Source organism: Podarcis cretensis (assembly GCF_951804945.1).
Source record: "Podarcis cretensis genome assembly, chromosome: 5".
In the NCBI taxonomy this organism is placed as follows: Eukaryota; Metazoa; Chordata; class Lepidosauria; order Squamata; family Lacertidae; genus Podarcis; species Podarcis cretensis.
In genome coordinates, this window is record NC_137174.1 from 24,052,904 (window position 1) to 24,072,985 (window position 20,082).

A 20,082-nucleotide genomic window follows, 5' to 3' on the forward strand; every position below is an offset into this window, starting at 1 on the left:
TTAGTTGAAACAAGTTGTTTTATTTTGTCTCTCTTTTTTTCTTAAAAAAAAAAAGTCCACCGTTTTTAGGGATCTCAAGTGCTGATGCTAATGGGCAGAAGACATTAACCAGCAATTCCAACCACGACTGTGCTATATCACGGCTACCAAACCACACGCTCAGAAGGCTTTGAAGATGGGGAAGGAAGGAAGCCACAAAGGAGATGGGGGGGACGGGGACAGACAGAGCTCTGCTGCACACAGTTTCCCTAAAACAGATGGTCAAGAGTCTGCTAGACATCTATGATATGTCGGTATGAGGCAAGTGAAAGACTGTAGTGCTGAATGAAGTTAGCCTAGGGGATGAGTGATTTCCCTGCTCTGGTGGCAGCTAACATTTCTGCATTTACTCCTGGGATTCCCACTTTTCACACTAGGAGGGTTAATTTCCTTCATTTTCGCCCTGGGAAGAAGAAAAACAAGAAAACAGGTTAATTTGCCCCCCACCAAAATCCAAGTCGACTCCGAAGCCAGAGGGGAAAGCAAGATCTCTAGACACATGCAGAAAGTTTTGAAAAGGAGCAGTAAACATGCCTCTGAATGAGCTGTCATCAAATGTAATGAGTAAGTAGACTGTAGGAGGGGTTCCCCACTCTGCCAGGCAACATACATGTTGATATTCATGATCAGGCATGTAAGTGGTTATTTTAGTGGCACCATAGGAATAAACAAATAATAAAGTGTAAATGGAATGGGTGGGGTCAGGGGAAGGGCATGTTGTCCTTTGCCTCAGGCAGCGGAATGTCTTAGGTCTGCCCTGATGTTGACTCACGGGATGCGTCAGTCGGGAGTCGGGGCCAACAGTGGGTGGGACAGAGTAAGCCTATTACACAGCATTGTATAACTTTCTTTCTCTGGAAATCTGGCGTTGAATTTGGAGGCTCCTGCTTAGGCAGAATGTGTTTCTAAATGAATGATCAGTGAAGAATCACAGACCCATTCAGCAACCATTCAGAGGATGCAATTCCCTTGTAAACAATTCAAGTTGCAAATTAACTCTGTTTGAGGGTTCTGTACATGTAGACTGGCTTTGCATCGCTACCAGCAGCTAGTCCCTGGTCTGCAGCAGCTGGTTGTCTCATGCTCTGCTACTCACTTGCTCAGAACTATAGCAGTGAGTGGAGGACAGCTGCTGGAATCTCCTCTGATGATTGGCTGGCAGACAAGGCACCTACCCACATTCCTGGTTTATTTCTCTTCTTTTCTTTTTGTATTTATGGGATTCTCCACTGTCTTTCTTCCTATTGGGTTGGGGTGTCAAATGGAAATCAACTTCATCTGTCTCTCCAACCTGGAAGGACACCATGGCACCATCGGTGGGGTCCCCATCTAAGGACTAACATGCGGACTTGGTGTGCTATCACTAAGCAAGCTCTTGGGAAGGTCACACACCCAAAAAAGCCACCTTAATTGGTGGCACAGGAGAAGAAGAAGGAGAGAGTTTGGATTTGATATCCCGCTTTATCACTACCCTAAGGAGTCTCAAAGTGGCTAACAACCTCCTTTTCCCTTCCTCCCCGCAACAAACACTCTGTGAGGTGAGTGGGACTGAGAGACTTCAGAGAAGTGTGACTAGCCCAAGGTCACCCAGCAGCTGCATGTAGAGGAGCAGGGAAGCGAACCCGGTTCACCAGATTACGTGTCTACCACTCGTAACCACTACACCACATTGGCGGCACTACCTGATCAAGAAATGGTGTGGCAAAACAATGGGGACAAGGTGCAGTAAGCACCCCAGATACCCGAGTTCATTTGCTTTATTCATTCATGGAAGGGGAAAAGCTGGCAGTTAAGATATTGTTGGACTCCAACTCCCATCGTTTCTGACCATCAGCCATGATGACTGGGACGGATGGGAACTGGAGTCCAACAAATCCAAAGAACACCACACTAACTTCTCCTGAGATATACCATTCCCCAAAATGCGCTGAATGTACCTTCTGAGCTTTGTATCAGCTGAAGTTCTTGGCTTGTACTAGGGATCCTATGAGCTAGCCATTTTCCCTCCGGCTAATCCTCTAGGTTGTGTTGTCCTGGAACTTAGGTCCACCAGAATGTGGCACAGTTAATTTTTTAGGCTATAATGAACCTGAATTATAAATTTTCCTTCCGTGCAAAGTATTTCTTCTAACACCCTTTTTGGTTAAAGTGATAGCTTTGGTATATTCATATAGTGATAGTATATTTGGTATATTCATAAAGTGATAGCTTTGGCATATCCATATAGGATTGGAATGGAGTTAGGAATTATAGCTGGATGAATGACTGATATTGTGTGTGATTGTTGTTCAAAAAAAAGTTGCACTTGAAACTTAATTTTTAAAAATGGTTTTAAAAAATGAAATACAGTAGTAAAAAAATTGATATATACTAAGATTTAATATATGCACAAACAAATACGCCCAGTGCATTATCAAGGGGTCACTTGGTACAGAAAAATGCTCCATCAAAGTCGGCTCTTAAGCTACAAACTACTTATTCTAGAATCATCTCAGTAAGTAGTTTGAGGTTAGTAAGCAAAGACTGGAAACAGATAGTCGTTCTTTTTTGAACCCACCCCAAGCTGCAGGCAGTTTGCGCTACGTACACTGTTCTACTCTGAAATTTGATAGAAAAGTTATCTAGGGTTTTGCATCATTTGAGAAATCTGTAAAACCCATTTGCCGAGATGCAGCACTGGGGCTGCATACACACCATACATTTAAAGCATGTGAGTTTCCCACAAAGGATCCTGGGAACTGTAGTTTGATAAGAATGATGGGAATGGTTGCAGTGTGAGGAATATACTACAGTTCCCACGAATTATTTTTTTTTGGGGGGGTATGTTTTCAAAGTATGGTGTGTACACAGCCTGGGACAAAGTAAATGTGCATGTATGCAATGGGGAGAAAATCTGACCCACTTCCAACTACTGGGCAGGGTATTATTTTTATTTTATTTTATTTTGACGACGACTGTCTGCTTCCAGCCAGACAGGCCAGGAATGGGCTTGTAGCTGGAAAGACAAACAAAAGGGGAGTATTTTTGGCATTATGATCAGCAGAGAAAAGATCTGAAATCACCTGTATGCAGAAAAGAAATGGAAACCAGCTCAGCACAGAGAAAGTAAGGAAAGAGCAATAGATGGCGAGAAAAAACCCAGACCAGCCAAGGATTCTGGGGTTAGCTGGGCTGTGGCTGTGCTTTACCTCTGCACTGATTTCTGTGGCTTCCACTGGGGCGTCATCTTCAGCAGTGGCAGCAGGTGGCTCTTCAAATTCCACTGGGTGCTCTAAGTCCTCCTGTGGGATGTAAACCACAAGGCAGAGCATTAGGAGGACAAAAGCAGCCCCTCCAACATTTCTCCGGTGAAAATAGGGACATAATAATCCATAATAATGATAATTTATACCCCATCCATCTGACTGGGTTGCCCCAGCCACTCTGGGCAGCTTCCAACATATATAAAAACACAATAAAACATTAAACATTTAAAAAAACCTTCCCTATACAGGGCTGCCTTCAGATGTCTTCTAAAGGTTGTATAGTTACTTATTTCATTGGCTTGGTGGGTCACATAACTCTATACCCTCCAACATTTATCCAGTGAAAATAAGGATGTCCTAAGGAAAAGCAGAACCTTCCGGGATCAAATCAGAAACCGGGACGGCTTCTGTAAACCCAAGACTATCCCTGGAAAATAGGAACATACTGCAGAAGCATATTGAGGAACTATTGCAGAGTTGTTTGTTTTTTTATCATCAGGGGAAAAAAGGCTGAAGTGAGACTTCTCTGGATCCAGATCTGAAAAGATCTCTGCCCACTTGGCCTCACTGCCTCTCCTTAGCAGGGTTATTGCTGAAACCCTTTCAAGGTTATGCAACGTTCTTGCGACAAAAATGAAACCTGGCAGCCGGTGGCGTAGCGTGGGGGTGCAGGGGGGGCCGGCCGCACCGGGCGCAACATCTGGGGGGCGCACGCTCGCACTCGCAGCTCTCTGCCCCCTGCTAAAATCCACGGGTTAGGGGGCGCAAATTACTTGCCTTGCCCTGGGTGCTGACAACCCACGCTACGCCACTGCTGGCAGCTTTCCAAGCAGCTTCCGCCAGCTTGCTGTGCAGACATCAGCCAGGCAAACTATGTTTACCTCCCCACAGTGTCACCTGCTGATTTCTGAATGCCAAGCTGTTCAGTGTTCAAGAGCAAGCCAGTTTATTATGGCGGCGGGGGGGGGGGAGCAGGGGGGAGTTGGCAACCTCAAAGGAAAATCAGGCTGGCAACAGAAGGCATTGAACCAGCTCCCCATGACCAGACCCCCGGGCAGCAGCAGACCTGGCTGGCTGGGCTCACATACCCATTTCCTCTTCCTGGTTGGATGCATATTCATTGTTTTACCTCAGGCGAAGGGGCACTTTAGTGTCCGGCAAGAACAGATGCTCTGTTCAGCTTGGTCAGAGAGATGACATAATAACTACAGGGGTCTGGACTGTTGTAGAAGGTTTCTGATGGCACTCAAGTGGGGTGTTAGGGGCAGGGGAACGGATACAGTGGTACCTCAGGTTACATACACTTCAGGGTACATACTCCGCTAACCCAGAAATAGTGCTTCAGGTTAAGAACTTTGCTTCAGGATGAGAACAGAAATCGGGCTCCGGCAGCGCAGCGGCAGCAGGAGGCCCCATTAGCTAAAGTGGTGCTTCAGGTTAAGAGCAGTTTCAGGTTAAGAACGGACCTCTGGAACGGATTAAGTACTTAACCCAAGGTACCACTGTATTTGCTAAACAGAAACCTTACCATCACGGCTGCTAGATCCTATGTTACAATGCTAGATTAGTTCCATCTAGTTCTCACAGCCCCTATAAATAATGGTCACTGTCCCCATGGTGTTTTCCCCTTCCTCAAGCCAGTAGGTCAGTATATTTAATGTTTTGAGAGTAGGTCATCGCCAGTCGCTGAGCCACGAGGGGGAAGCTTGGCTATTGTGCCTGCTTCCTCCTTCCTCCCCTGCTGCTCCTTCCTAGCACTTCCTCCTCATCCTGTTCCTCGTCCTGTTCTGTTACAGCTCCTATATCTCTATATATACATAGGTAGATCTGAGACACAGGCAGACTAACACACCACAGGGAGGGTCAATGGAACCACTCACAATTGCACTGACATTCCTCTTTGGCTCCTGAGACATGTGTGTGGGGTGTGTGGGGTTTATTATTATTATTATTATTATTATTATTATTATTATTATAGTGGTACCTCAGGTTACATACGCTTCAGGTTACATGCTCTGCTAACCCAGAAATAGTGCTTCAGGTTAAGAACTTTGCTTCAGGTTGAGAACAGAAATCGTGCTCCAGCAGCGTGGCGGCAGCAGGAGGCCCCATTAGCTAAAGTGGTGCTTCAGGTTAAGAACAGTTTCAGGTTAAGAACGGACCTCCGGAACGAATTAAGTACTTAACCTGAGGTACCACTGTATATGCATTTTGTTCCTTTATGTTGTAACCACACACACCCCGGTGATGTTTGGGTGAAGGGCAGTATATTTATTGATTGCTCAAATACTATAAAGCCTATGTATCAGGGATGGGGAAATTGTGGCCCTCCAAATGTCGCTGGGCTACAATTCCCATCAACCTTGTCCACTGGTCATGCTGGCTGGGGCTCATGGCAACTGGAGTTCCGCTGGAGGGCCACAGCTTTCCCATTCCTGCAATGGAACTTTAGTTTTCAAAACTGGGGTTTATCGAGAAGCCAAGTCCCAGTATCCCATTCTGTGCTTTTTCTGGCGGTTGCCTACAATTGTGTAATGCATACATAATTTCCCTCTAACTGGACCTTGTATTCTTGAAATTGCTGAATTCTTGAAATGTATGGTTTGTGGTGGGTTTGTGGTGGTGATAATATGTATTCAAGTAAAGAACTAGATGATAGATATAGATAGATAGATAGATTAGATAGATAGATACCGAAATATTCAGGTTCAGAAATGAAACATGCACACTGATAAATTGCCTCATTTGGATTTCAAATTTGAATCTGAACACAAATTTGAAGGCTGGTGAGGACTAGACTGAGGACACTGTGGCTGAGGATCAGTAAGAAATGACACTCACTGTCAGGGCTAAGCTGGGTACGTTGGACAACTGTGCGTATTTTAAGCATTCATTCCTCTGTAAAGCCAAGGGGGTTTGAAACACATTCGAAAAGAAGGAGCAAGTACGGGTGGAAGAAGAGGAGCAAAACCCATCCTATGTCTCCTTAATGTGCTTTTAAGCTGTTTCCCCCAGCCCAGATAGTACAAGAGAGGGAATTGCTTAAATCTATGGAGCACGGCAGGGACGCGGGTGGCACTGTGGGTAAAACCTCAGTGCCTAGGACTTGCTGATCGTAAGGTCGGCGGTTCGAATCCCCGCGGCGGGGTGAGCTCCCGTCGTTCGGTCCCAGCTCCTGCCCACCTAGCAGTTCGAAAGCACCCCTAAGTGCAAGTAGATAAATAGGTACCGCTTTATAGCGGGAAGGTAAACGGCATTTCCGTGTGCAGCACTGGTGCTGGCTCACCAGCTGCAGCTTCGTCACGCTGGCCACGTGACCCGGAAGTGTCTTCGGTCGGCGCCAGCTCACGGCCTCTAGAGCGAGATGAGTCGGACACGACTGGCCCGTACGGGCAGGGGTACCTTTACCTTTACCTTTATGGAGCATGGCAAGGTAAGGAAAGGTTTTACACTCTTCTCTTACATGCTGCTTTTGGGGAAATCTCTCTCTCTCTCTCTCTCTCTCTCTCTCTCTCACACACACACACACACACACACAACCCCTGCTTCATACAGGAACAGGGCAAGTGTGTGTTTAAGATGTCCCGTTGCTGGGTGAAACCCATAATGCAATGACACAAGTTAGAGCCTCCTCTGTAGTGGCCCCTCTTTTATGGAACCCCCTTCCTTTGGATGTGCGGCTGACACGATTTCCATCAGGCTTTTGATTCAATAAGGCCAGTGAAATTAGCCGATGTCCATCTACGGTTCTTGATTTTTTCAAATGCGTTTTACACAAGTTGGGGCATTTTGTTGTTTCAGTTCATCAACCTTTGGTATGGTAAACCACCCTTGAGAACAGGGTTCATAGAGAACGGCTTAAAAATCAAATTAACATATAACTAATTAATCAGATGCCTGCAATTGCCCAGCATGCTCGGCTCGTATCTAATGATGAGTGACGTGCTTGAGAATCTTCTTCTGTTTGCTTCTCAGGCTTCATTCCGAACACCATGATTTTACTTCTCTGACTCACCAATCTATTTTTAACCAGGCAGGGACAAGCCTCTTGAGATTTTTTCTTTCTCTGAACTGGAACAGTAGCATCCAACACATTTCCAGGATGAAGGAGTGTCAGCTTGCATAATATATATTTAATTTAATTCCTCTCTCTTCTCTTATAACTTCACAAGTTTTGCCTGGTTAGAAACACAAACTCCGGACATGACGGGGCAGCGCTTATGGTTGTATCAAACAGGAGCCTTTCCATCATTCCTTTATCTTCACATGCCCTCCCAATATTTTGCACTGGCTGTCTGCAGACTGTCACTATTTTGCAAGAGGGATTCAGGCACATACCAAAAGCTTAGGTCTGTAGAAGTGTGGCTGCCGAAAGTGGATTTGCTGCATCCTGTGTGGACATGCTTTTCATGTTGTCCTCATCCAAGTGGCAGCCAGTTGTATCTCAGAAATAAAATACAAAATTGGCCACATCCACAGGTAAAAAGGATATCTGAATGTGCGCCCATGATGGACCTCAGTTTTCTGAGACTTGGGGAGGCCACATGTGTAATTTTAAATATTAACCCACTGTTTTGTGCAAGTCTGGTTTGGTGGAAAACTTGTGTCTCAAATATTGGCCACACACACTAATACCTGAGCTCATGCCCACAGTGGAACTTCCGGAAGTGTCAGAGGATGGGGGCAGCCACAACACACACACATTTTTAATCCACTGGGATTAATGAAGAGTGGCATTTCTGAAGATGGTGAGAATATGTTCCTTTGCCTCTGATGTTACTATCTTTACACAGGCAATAAGATAAGATAGTTGTCTTTGCTCTATGTCTGTCACTGCCTGCACCATGTGACTTTTAAATGCGATCCATAGCTTTCTATGCTCTGGAAGGAAAAACTCCAGCCAGATTTGTTTCAGGGCTATGTCACAGAGAATCTACTGAATTAATTGTTCTCACATTGTATTTTAGGATATATATGTGTTATCGCCGTGTGTGTTGTGATTTTATCCCCTTTTTTTTGACGTGTTCTGGTCTTTGGCTTGAACCTTAATAAAACTGTAATGGAACTGAAGCGATGCAGCAAAACAAGGCCAAGCATCTGCTGTCTGCCTAATTGGTCCAGCGTCCGCGGCTCACTTACAAATTGAGCAAGCATTGGCTGGTGAACGCGTGGTCGGTGCCTGGATTGCAGCAAGCAAGCTTTGTGCCGCATCATCTGAATGGAAAAGTTGGTCCCCGTTCCGAGACGAGAACGGTTAAACGGAGGTTGCTTGGCACTGAAATTCACACATGCCAGTGCAGGGGAAAAAAAGCTTTGTGTTTTCCCTGAAGCACAAGCATCTTCTCTGTTTGTCAAGAAGCTAGGCAGAAAGACTCTGTAAGAGGAGTGTGTAAGAACTCTGGAAAATGATGGTGCTATCCTGCCCCACCCCCCACCCCCCAAGAAGAAGCATGATATAGCCATCCTGGGACTGAGAACACCTGCTCTTTTTCCCCATGTCATCTAAAGCTGCTTACACACTAAACCTTCAAAGCACACCTGAAGGACTTTTTCTCCCTCAAAGAATTCTGGGTACTGTAGTTTGTTAAGGGTTGCCAGGAATTGTAACTCTGTGAAGGATAAACCACAGTGCCCAGAATTCCTTGAGAGGAAGAATGTGCTTTAAAGCTATAGTGTACATTTCCCAGAGTGCTAACCATCAATACCGACCTTCCTCAATCTGGTTTTTGACTACAACTCCCATCAGCTCCACCCAGACTGACCAGTGGTCAGGGACAATGGTAGATGTTGTGTGAAGTATCTGGAGTTCACCAGGTTTATTTGTCAGATGACTGGAGGATGAGAGAGGAGGTTGTCAGGGGTGAAGAGTTATTAATCCATCCGGCCTGCTTACTTTCCGCTACCCCACCATGGGCTTTACCTGCCAAGTCCAGTTTGGGGAACATGTGTTTGTGATGGTTAAGTTCTGGCCTACCTTTTGTACAACCCCAGTGGTGGTGACAATGGTCTCTGCTCCTTCTACGGTCTGCTTTGCCACAGTGTTGACACTGGCCACTACAGATTCCCCCACCAGGTTGGCTTGTTCTTTGGTCTTCTCAGCAACTAAACATAAAATAGAAATAGGCAGGTCTGATGAGCTACAGTGCAAACCATTCTCTCTTTTTTTGGGGGGGGGGGGGGAAACCTAATTATAAACTTTTGGTAAAAGTCTTGCCACTTCTACTGAAGCAAAAGTAAGTGGCTTGTTGATATGGTTGTTGGTGCTGCCTTTTTTCAAAATTGCGGCTTGCTCCAAAAGTGGCAATGTTTTCTGTCAGCTCTCACAGAATCTCATAGAATCATAGAGTTGGAAGGGACCCTGAGAATCATCTAGTCCAGCCCCCTGCAATGCAGGAATATGCAGCTGTCCCTTATGAGGATCGAACCTGCAACCTTGCCGTTGCCAGCACCATGCTCTAACCAATTGAGCCATTCTGTTGGGAACAAGTGTAGTCAAAGACTGTAAGTGTAGTCACAGGTATAAGAAAAAAACACCACTCATGGAAGTGAACCGAAGGCATAAAATGGAACCTGCTAATTCAATACATAACGTGGGAATTTGCAATGATCTTACCTGAAGTGACACTCTGCACTACGCCCTCTTTGGTTTTGGTCCCTGTAAAATGGAGGAAAAGGTATTTTCAGGCTTGTTTTCATTGATCCTTGTGCTTTTCTTTTTGTAAAAAACAACAACGGGGGTGGGGGAGCACCTTCAATTGACATTACGGTAGCATGACAGTATGTACAGCAAAGGCATACTTAGGCAAAGTGCAGATGAGTCATTCATCCCCACACAAAAGGATCAGAGATTCCTGAATCCAAGACAATAAGGCACTTCAGATAAGTGGCATGGTGAGAGTCCGTACAAATGTACAACACAAAAGCCTTTTAGAGGGCATCTTTTTTTCCCGTGTGGGGAGGTGGGAATAGAGAGGAGAAAGGTTTTTTTGGGAGGGGTTCTAGACAGTTGCTATTTTGCAGGGAGGATTCGATCACATTCCAGAAAATTGCGGTTGCACAATTAAAATGGATTTGGCCCACTTGCACAACAAACCCACCTCTACCCACCTCTTCCCCTAAGGTGGACATTTTGTTTTTTGGACTTGACTTTGGGTAGTTTTGCATAAGAGGTTGGCACCTCCTAAATCAGCTAAGGCTGCATCCACACTAGGGAAAGTGGAGAAGCTTGGTTCAGTTTGCATTTTGGGGCAAACTTACTTTGCACCTTCTGAAATAATACAAGAACTGAAACACAACCATCCATCAAAATGCACAGCTATTCTGAATTTTGCAGTGCACATAAGCCAAATAATGTTGACATACATGCACATGCTGAGGTAAAAGCATCCATAAAAATGCATCTATGTTAGTGAAGATAAGATACAAAAACACACTAATTTAGGGGAAATTGCTTTGTTAAAATGTGTGTATTAGGCAAAACAGCATATTAGGGGAAATTCACATTCAAATACTGGTGAATTTTCGTAAGGGCTTTTTAAAAAAAAATCACAGAAATGTGGAGAACTGAACTTAAGAATGGGAAAATGAGAAAAGGAGAGAAACTGAAACAGACAGATTCACCCACCTCTAGTTCACACTAGGGGATTCAATCAATCAATCTTGATTATGATTACGATCACAGATCAGTTGCTATCAAAGAATTCTGCATATCATGTTGCATATCAGTATGTATTGCAACAAACTAGGTCTGATGTAGCATGAACAAGTTGTTGTTGTTTTTAGCAAACAAACAACTACTGGGGGTGTGCCTCAAACAGCCAGCTCATTTGAAACTGATCCTCAAATCTTTGTTGTTGTTTTAAGATTTTCAAGTGACCTGTTTTGCCAGAATTCCAAATGTCACTTGATTTGATAGGTAGAGGCCAGTAAAACTTGAAAATAGGTATTTGTGAGAGAGGGTTGCTGTGTGTCTGTGTGGCGTAACTGAAAGCATTGACTTTCAAGTTTATCCACGTATTAAATAAAAGGAGTCTTTGGACTGTATGAAAGTGGTATAGTGTTAGTTTTTAAAATAATAATAATAATAATGGAGGGGAGTATGAATACTATCCACAGAGTGGTATGAAATCTTCCACCACAGATTTGCTTGGTTGTGTTAACACAAGCATAGTGTGATTTCTTCCCACCGCAACCACACATTTAAATGCAGAGGTAGCCCTTCAAACATTGGTCAGCTATAGATGAGCTCAAACTTAAGGTATACTGTTGTTGTTGTTTTTAAAAAAGAACTAATAATAATAATAATAATAATAATAATAATAATAATAAATTTATTATTTATACCCCACCCATCTGGCTGAGTTTCCCCAGCCACTCTGGGCGGCTCCCAATCGAGTGTTAAAACCAGTACAGCGTTAAATATTTAAAACTTCCCTGAACAGGGCTGCCTTAAGATGTCTTCTGAATGTAAGGTAGTTGTTTATCTCTTTGACATCTGATGGGAGGGCGTTCCACAGGTCGGGCGCCACTACCGAGAAGGCCCTCTGCCTGGTTCCCTGTAGCCTCACTTCTCGCAATGAGGGAACTGCCAGAAGGCCCTTGGCGCTGGATCTCAGTGCTGGGGATTTGAATTTGCTGCCAGTTGACTGCAAAGCCAAAAATCATCTGGCCAGGCAATTTTTTTCTCACAGCGCCCAGGGTGGGTATGTGTCTTTGCGCATGTGTGCCAGAAGTGAGGTGAGGAACGGAGGAAGCCCACAATGCCTGCCCAGCCCTTGATGCCTCTGGAGAGCTGTTGCACCCTCATGCCAGCCTCCCAGAGTGGCATTGTGAAGCTTGGATCTGAGGAGGGTGGCATGGAAAAGGGCAGAATAGCCATGTACCTCTTGATCCCAGCCTCGCCACCTTGTGTGGCCGGGGTCAAAGGGCGCATGGCTGTTGCGTCCTTCTCAGGCCGCCCTCCCTGAGGTACTTCGCCAAGCTGAGATCTAATCAGATCCCAGCTTCGCAAAGCAGCGAAAGGCTGGCTCAGGAAGGGCAGCCGGAGCAGTGGAAACGCCCCCCCCCCCCCAATGTGCCTAGGGCAATTGCTCCAGCAACCCTCCCCACACTGTGCCCCTGAGTTGACAACAAAGCTGCATCCGTGATTTCTCCTCCACGTTTCAACCTAATTCTGGGATTGTTAATTTAATGAAGGGCAGGCTAGAAATGGAAATGACAAATAAATAAAGTGGGAAGGGGTGGTGCGTGGATAAAGCTATTTCAGCCCTCAAGGAGAAGCAGATTACTCACCCCACCCCCTGTGGTTTTTTTTTTTTTTTGGTTTTTTTTTTTTGGTAAGCCTGGAAGGGAAACTAAGCCTGTAGGAATAACAAAGGAGCATAACAAGCCCTAGCCTGTCTGGTGAGGTGACTGAAAACGGCATTGTGAATCTGTGTGCATCATTTGATTCTCTTTGAAGGTTTTAAAGAGCATCTAAAGGTTAGCACAGCCACACATGGACGCCGCAGCCTCGATCCACTGCCATCCATAGGAATTTAAACCCTTGATGAATGCCACGGCCAAACGAGCGCTGTGCGTAGCCTTTTAAAGGGTCCAGCAGGGCTGGTCCGCCCATGAGGCAAGGTCAGGCAACCGCAGGGGCCGTGGATCTGGCCTCCAAGCAATGCCTTGCCCCATGCGTCGTGCATTTTGAAACAATGCACCAGAGCCAGAGTAAACGGTATTGTGTACATGTTTGATGCATTACAGTATTTTAATATTTTTTTGGAAGCCACCCAGAGTGGCTGGGGAAGCCCAGCCAGATGGGCAGGGTATAAATAATTTATTATTATTATTATTATTATTATTATTATTATTATTATTATTTATTATTATTTATTATTTATTACATGGCTTTACTGGCACCATCTTCTTCAGATTATCTGGGAGGGACTAGCAGCAGCAGTGAGTGAGGAGTCTCACACAGTTACCAAGTTGAAAGTCCCTGCAAAAGCCAGGAGAAGGCAGCTCTGGTGTTGCTAATCTGAGCTTGTCTGGTCTGCTCTGTGTTCTTTAAGGACCACACCCAGTGAGTCAGGCTTCACGCTCGCCTTATGCATGGCATGAAACCCGACCTGCCAGCGCAAAGCTTTGCCAGCCAAGTACAGCTGTTGCCAACCAAAGACAAAATGGGTGTTGTTCCAGCAGCTTAAACTTTTGCCTGCAGCTTGGGTGTATAAGGTTACAAAGTCAACCCATTCCCCGCCACAGCTGGCTGTCAGAAAGCATGTTCTCTCTTCTTTCTTTTTTTCATAAATGAACTTGTGTGTGTGTGTGTGTGTGTGTGTGCAAAACATCACACACGCAGAGTGGAGCCCTTTTTTGTGTGCTAGGCCCGGAAACCTTAGGCAGCTGACAGCCATTTTGATTTCCCATAATGCTACTGGTATAGCGCTGCTCTGGGGCATTGTGGGAAATTTTAATAGTAGGCCCAAGCCACCTGATGCCCATTGCAGCTTACATAAATGGATAAGCGCACAGGATCTCAGTGATACAGGAAGGCTCCCCCACAGAATGGTACTTGGCAGAGATCAGACTCAAACCTGGAGCCAGTCCTCAAAGAGATCCTCAGAATGGGTCGACACCAGGGCCTATTGATGAAGGAGAATGAAGGCTGTTCCCACATAACTTTACCCTGTGGTAGCATTTCTGCTCTCCTCTTCACCGTATTATTTCTCAGTGTGGAATTTCATAGTCCTTGCTAGCTCTCCTTTTCCAGAGATTCAGGCTGTATGCCCTGCCTTCTCTTCAAATTTGGCCCAGGCCAGAAATTCAGCTCCCAGCTCTCCCCATTGTGCAATCTGTCCATAAAACTTTGCTCTTCCATCTTCATATTTTTGTTATGATGAGTTTTGGTCTCTGTGAGTCCCTTGCTCTGCAATGGAGATGTCCTAAAATACAGCATGGGTGGAGAAGGGAGTCTCAAGAGCCTTAATGGTCCACAGGAGAGGCATCTCTTAATCCATGCTTTAAACTCCCCATTTCTGCTCACCAGCTAGGAACATCATTTGGCTGACTGGTCTCTGGTGGTTAAGAAACAGAGCATGACAACAGCAAGTACATGCTGCCACTGAGGGGAGATATCCTGGCTACATTATCTGAATTGCTCCTATTGGATATTAGAATCATAAAGTTGTAGAGCTGGAAGGGACCATGAGGGTCATGTAGTCCAACCCCATGCGATGCAGGAATCTTTTGCCCAATGTATGGCTTGAACCCACGACCCTGAGCCTCACATACTCTCCAACATTTCCCCGAGGAAAATAGGGGAAATATCTTCTTCTTCTTCTATTATTATTATCATCATCATCATTATCATTGTTATTATTATTTATTAACATTAAACATTAAAACACTCCCTATACAGGGCTGCCTTCAGATGGCTTGAGGGTCGGATAACTCCATACCCTCCAATATTTCTCCAATGAAAATAGAGACGTCCTACCATACCCTCCAACATTTTGAAAATAGGGATACCCTAGGAAGAAACTGGGCATTCTGGGATCAAATCGGAAACTGGAATGGCTTCTGTAAATACAGGACTGTCCCTGAAAATAGGGAGGCTCTGGTCTCAGGCTCTAACAACTTGCAGAGCCTATCAGGTGAGCCACTTACCACTTGGCAGAACGAAAAAGGCCAAGGCCTCGTAAACAGCGCCACAACTCAAGCTGCAGTGCAGTCAGATTTGTGTTAACCATGTGAAGCAAAAACAACTCAGCTTTGCGTGTGTGCCCTAGGGGCGGAGTATGCAAGTTAGGCAGAGAGATGCTGTGTCCTCCTGCAGCAGCGGCAGCAGCCTTTGCAAGACCAGCCGCTGCTCTTCTCCATCTCTGCAGTGACTCATCAGTATTGCTACTTGTGCATAGTCAATAGGGATCTTGAGAGATATGCCAGAAATCCCTTTCAGTGCAGCAAAAAACTGGCTGCTAATGAACGGCATGATTTGATGCCAAGACCAAGAATATCTCCAGGCAAGGGACTGGTTTGCTAAGATCCCGAGGGAAAGAAGGACTTTTCCCTCACATTGGATCAAAAAGCTTCTCCAGGTTAGTATGCAAACCCCACTCCCAGTTTGCAATTCTTCAGTGTCTCAATGGAAGTATGTTGTGCTAACATTTTCATATATGTGGCAACTTCCAAGGTCAGACTTAGCTAGTTAAGATTAAATCAGAAAGAAGCAGTATATTTTAAAAGCACTAGTTTTGCAGCTGTTAAAACATGCAGTTAAATGTTATCTGCACAGATTAAAGTCACCCTTTTTTTTTTAATGCAAAAGTATTTGCACCCTTTGGCTACTACATGGGCTCGTTTTTTTGGTTCACAGGAGCCACTGGTACAATTTCTCTCATTTACTTTAATGTTTGATGTTTTATTGTGTTTTTGTATTTGCAGCCACGTATTTGCCATGCTCATAACAGCAAATGAGGGGAGCCAGGCAGGAGAATTGGAGAGTTGACTTATTTCCTTCTTTAGTCGGAGATTTAAAAGTCTGTGGCCGGAATCCCTGAACCATCCACCTCCATTGTTAGAGGCAGGTTGCTCTCAAATGCTGGGAATCTCAAGTGAGGAGACGGCTCTTGCGCGCAGGTCTTGCTTGCTGGTTTCCCACAGGCCTCCGGTGGGCCACTGTGAGAACAGGATGCTGGACTAGATGGGCCCTTGGCCTGATCCAGCCAGCTCTTCTTATGTTCTTAACCCTACAGCCAGTGATATATAGCCTGAAACACAACAGGAGGCTTGTACTGCTTTCCTTAAAAGATGCTCCTGGCCTAAATGCAGGGCTTTGTCATGTTCATTTAAAAAAACCAAATCTAAGCATTGGATAGGCAGATGAATCTTTGTCATGTTGGGAAGTCAGCTAGATCCAGAAGCAGGCAGAGTTCATTCGTGCACCTTCAAAAGTTGTGCAGAAGCAGGAAATTTGTTAGGTCATGCAAGGCTGAGGAGAGCTGCCCCTGTTAAAAATACCCTTGTATAAAGTTGTGAAATATACAGGAAACTTTTTTGCCAGCATCTGAAGGCAGCCCTGCATTAGGGAGTTTTTTTTTAATGTTTGACGTTTTATTATGTTTTTATACGTGTTGGAAGCCGCCCAGAGTGGCTGGATGGGTGGGTTATAAATAATAAAAATATTATTAGAGGTTTGATAAAAGGCCATGCATTTGGGTTACCCCTCCCAGACACATAGCTAACAAGAAAGGCGATGCAGACAACAGTATGGTGACCACTGCAGTTCTGAAAGGATAGCCACTATTGCAGAATTGGAATCTTAACACATGCGTCTACGCCAGCCCTACCATTACATAGAGTGAGTCAGCTGCCTCTGGCAGCAGATTATGGGTGTCATGAAAGGGCAACGCATTGTTATTGTACTTTTCCTCCCGGGGGAGGTGCTTGTGGGGTTTTCTGCCTCAGGTGCCAAAATAACCTGGCTGGTTTTGAAGAATACTATGCATCTTGATGGGGTGTGTGAGTGTGGGTCTGTGGGTGTGGTGTGGGTTTGCTGCTCCATCTTAAGATGCAAAATGTCCTGGGCCAGCCCTTATTGAAACCAAACCACAGTAAGGATGCACCACCACTGATCAATTCTGATGCTTTTGCTTAGAAGGATGCAATTACCATGGCTGAGCAGGGAGGATACAGAGCGCCTGTAATCAGAAAAGGCAGCCTACTGTGCCCAAGAGGGCTGGAAAATGCTTGATAATCTACCGCTGACAATCTTGTTTTAAGCTTCCTGATGCAGCTTCAACATCTCTCGCAGCTCTTCGGTCTTTCTCCTCCAATAGCCCCTCTCTGGCACTTTTTAGTACTGAAAAGCTTCAGTTACAAATTACTGTTCTTTGTATTTAAAATGGACCATTTCCACCCGCAACAATGCATCACTCAGGAGCAGCTTTCAGAACTGGTGGCAGAGCTCTATCTCTAAAGGCCACGTCAGATCATTGCAGATCTGAAGGGCAGAGATGGCAAACTTCAGAAGCAAAGCTGTGAATGCAAGCCTTTTCGGTCCTCGTGAAATTTTCAGCCTGAATCTGCAGAGCTGAACGGAGAGGATTCTCCTGGGCATTGGTTTTCAGCTGTTGTTGCTTGACCTACAATGTGACCATCTCCCTCCCATTTCACATGACTGTAACAAAGCAAATGTGTTTGCCAAGGTGATGAATGGGCACTTCCACTCTAAGAGGATGAAGAGGGGAGACAAGAGGGGGGGACCCAAACAGAGAAAGGAAGATGGATGCCTGGGTGTCCAGAGAGGGGAGTTGAACCATAATATCTAGACTGTCAGCTTTCATTTAAACCAGCATTTGTACATCCTGAGATACAAAGCAAAATGCACACACACTATTCCTCTTGTTTTGTGTGTGAGAAACTAGCTTGCTCCCTCTTTTGGTGTTCAAAATTTTCCCTCCCCCGCTGGAAAAAATTCCTGTGGACACCCAAGGAAGAAGAATGGAGATGCCTCAAATATTAAAAAGTGGATCTTGGGAGCATGTGACTGAAGTGATTGAGGACTACAGTACTAGAGTAAAATCACCAGCAGCACTGAGAATTTGAGAGGAGCCTTTCATGTCATTTTTCAAAGTGTTCTGTGAAGTCTTTAAGGAGGATGTTGCAGCCGTAACATTTTGCTTTTGAGCTGGGTGAACTTATTTTCTATTTTGCTTTGAAATGGAAGGAGCCAGCTCTGATAAGTTACTGACTGCCTTTCCAACTCTGGCCATTGGAGATCCTGGCAAATCTGCTACTAACAGGATTACGAGTGGTTGCAGCTGAGTTTCAGAACACTGGTTTGTCGCAGTTTCTATGAGCTTTCAGACATGCTCATGGCTTTTGGAGGGTTAATGCTTCTATTATAGAGAATAGCAGCTTGCACCCTTCTGGGTGCAACAGTCTCCCTGTGGAATGGGAAACATCGAAGGAACTTACAGTGCAAAGTCATGCATGTCTAGTCAGAAGTCGATTCTGTTGAGGTCAACGTAGCTTACTCCCACAGTGATGAGGTTGCAGCCTTAAAAAAAAAGGCTACAAAAAAGGAAAACAAATCCCTCATCTAGTCTCAGACCGTGGCCATGTTCATAAATGCTTCTCCACTGTGTGCCTGGCTTCAAGGGCAACTTGGCTATCTTCCTTGCAGGGCAAATTGAAGCCAAATTCCATTGAGTTTCTAGAAAGAACAAGAACTTCTGCAGCCCTTAATTGATAACACAAGCTACTACTTTGTTGTCAGCCAATTAAATGCATCAGAGCAGCTCCTTTTGCTGGGAAAATGATACGCAACTAAATACAAAAACCAAGGCAAGGCTGAAAAGCACTTAAATATATATATATACAAAGCACCCACCACCCACCGTGGCAGCCACTTGACCCCCTTGCAAATCTTCCTAATTGCAAATTCAAGTGTATCCCTATCGTGTTTCATGACTTACTTGATATTGTATGTGGGCTGGAACTGGTCTGTGACCAAAATAATAAATTCATTCATTCATACCCTTTGCAAATCTTTGGGAAGACCGGTGCATCATGAAAGGGATGACCTATAATCACTTAAATGCTGAATCATAAATGATCTACCTCAGGTTTGCCACCCGTTTTCCTACCTCTGCTCCTAGAGCAGAGGAGTAGCAGGTGAAGCTTTCTCCTGGAGCGGAGCTTTGCTTGCCTTCTCCTCCATCCTTTGCAGAGGTACCCAGAAATAAGTCCTGCTCACTGAATGTATTCCAAAGGAAGTGCAAACAGAGAACCACAGCCTATACATCAGTGCATTTCAAACCGTTGCTAAAAGCACAAGTCTAGGGGAGGTTGGTATCCCTCTCACCATGCCATGTGCTTTGTATTTCCAAAACTAGTTCATCAAGGGACATGTTATGGGACACCTTCACTTTACCCCTTTGAAAATATGACTACCTGCCTCTGGGGTATGGAAAAGGTAGTATCATTCCCCAAGGTCACCCAGCAAAGGTGGATTTCTCCCCCCCTCCCCCGTTGCATTGCAGCAACAGCCACTCCTAATAGGAAGAGATCTCTTAGTAATAGGAAGAGACTCTTACCTACATACATCACCCCTTCTTTGGTCTTCTCTGCAGCTTCGGTCACTCCCTGCTTGGTCTTTTCGGCAGCCGCCACCACACCCTCTTTTGCAATGGAAAACCCTTTCTTAAAGACATCCATGCCGGGATGCTCTTGTGGTACCTGCTGAGAGGTTTCCCCGTAGAAAAGCTTTGGGAGATGGAGTGGTACTCTGCCGGCTCTCTGCAGTGCCACTCTCCTGCTCACTTTCTCTAGCTAGAGCCTCCTCCTGCTCTTATCCCTTTGCTAGACGAAAAGCAGTGCCTGGTGGACTGTATCGTCCTTGCCAGCTCTTATTGATGAGGTACGTTGCAGCGTAGCCAATGCCTGCGAAGTGGCTGGTGCTGAAATATTAATGATATGGATTTGCCTGGTAAGGTTTTAGAGTGGTGTTGGGGGTGGGGGGAAAGAAGGATGCCGAGATAAGTGAGAGACTTTTTGGAAAGCATCCAGATCATCGCCTTTAAAGATCTGCTGCAGTGCTCACTCAAGGACACTCTGTAGATGCTTTTCAGCTGGAGAGGGGGGCTTATTTATTTATTTATTTATTTCTGCAGCCATGCTCCCGGGAACTAGACTTTTTTTTTTAAAGCAAAGATCTCGAGGGGCTTAGTATGTGTAGCAAATAGGAGATGCAGAGAGTGCCTGGATTAACAGCAAGCAAGCAATCTGTCTCATCTTTCAAACAGGG

The 20,082-nt window shown here is 45.1% G+C and overlaps 1 protein-coding gene across 1 annotated transcript; it reads right to left on the minus strand.

The window, feature by feature from the left end:
* Positions 1-19,730, minus strand: SNCG (synuclein gamma). Its single transcript, XM_079975770.1, has 5 exons — positions 19,373-19,730; positions 9,898-9,939; positions 9,259-9,386; positions 3,228-3,320; positions 1-442 (listed from the first exon to the last, which is right to left on the minus strand). The coding sequence occupies exons 1-5, from the start codon at positions 19,491-19,493 to the stop codon at positions 422-424; spliced, it is 405 nt and encodes a 134-aa protein (XP_079831896.1). The 5' UTR covers positions 19,494-19,730; the 3' UTR covers positions 1-421.
* Positions 19,731-20,082: the final 352 nt, after the last annotated feature.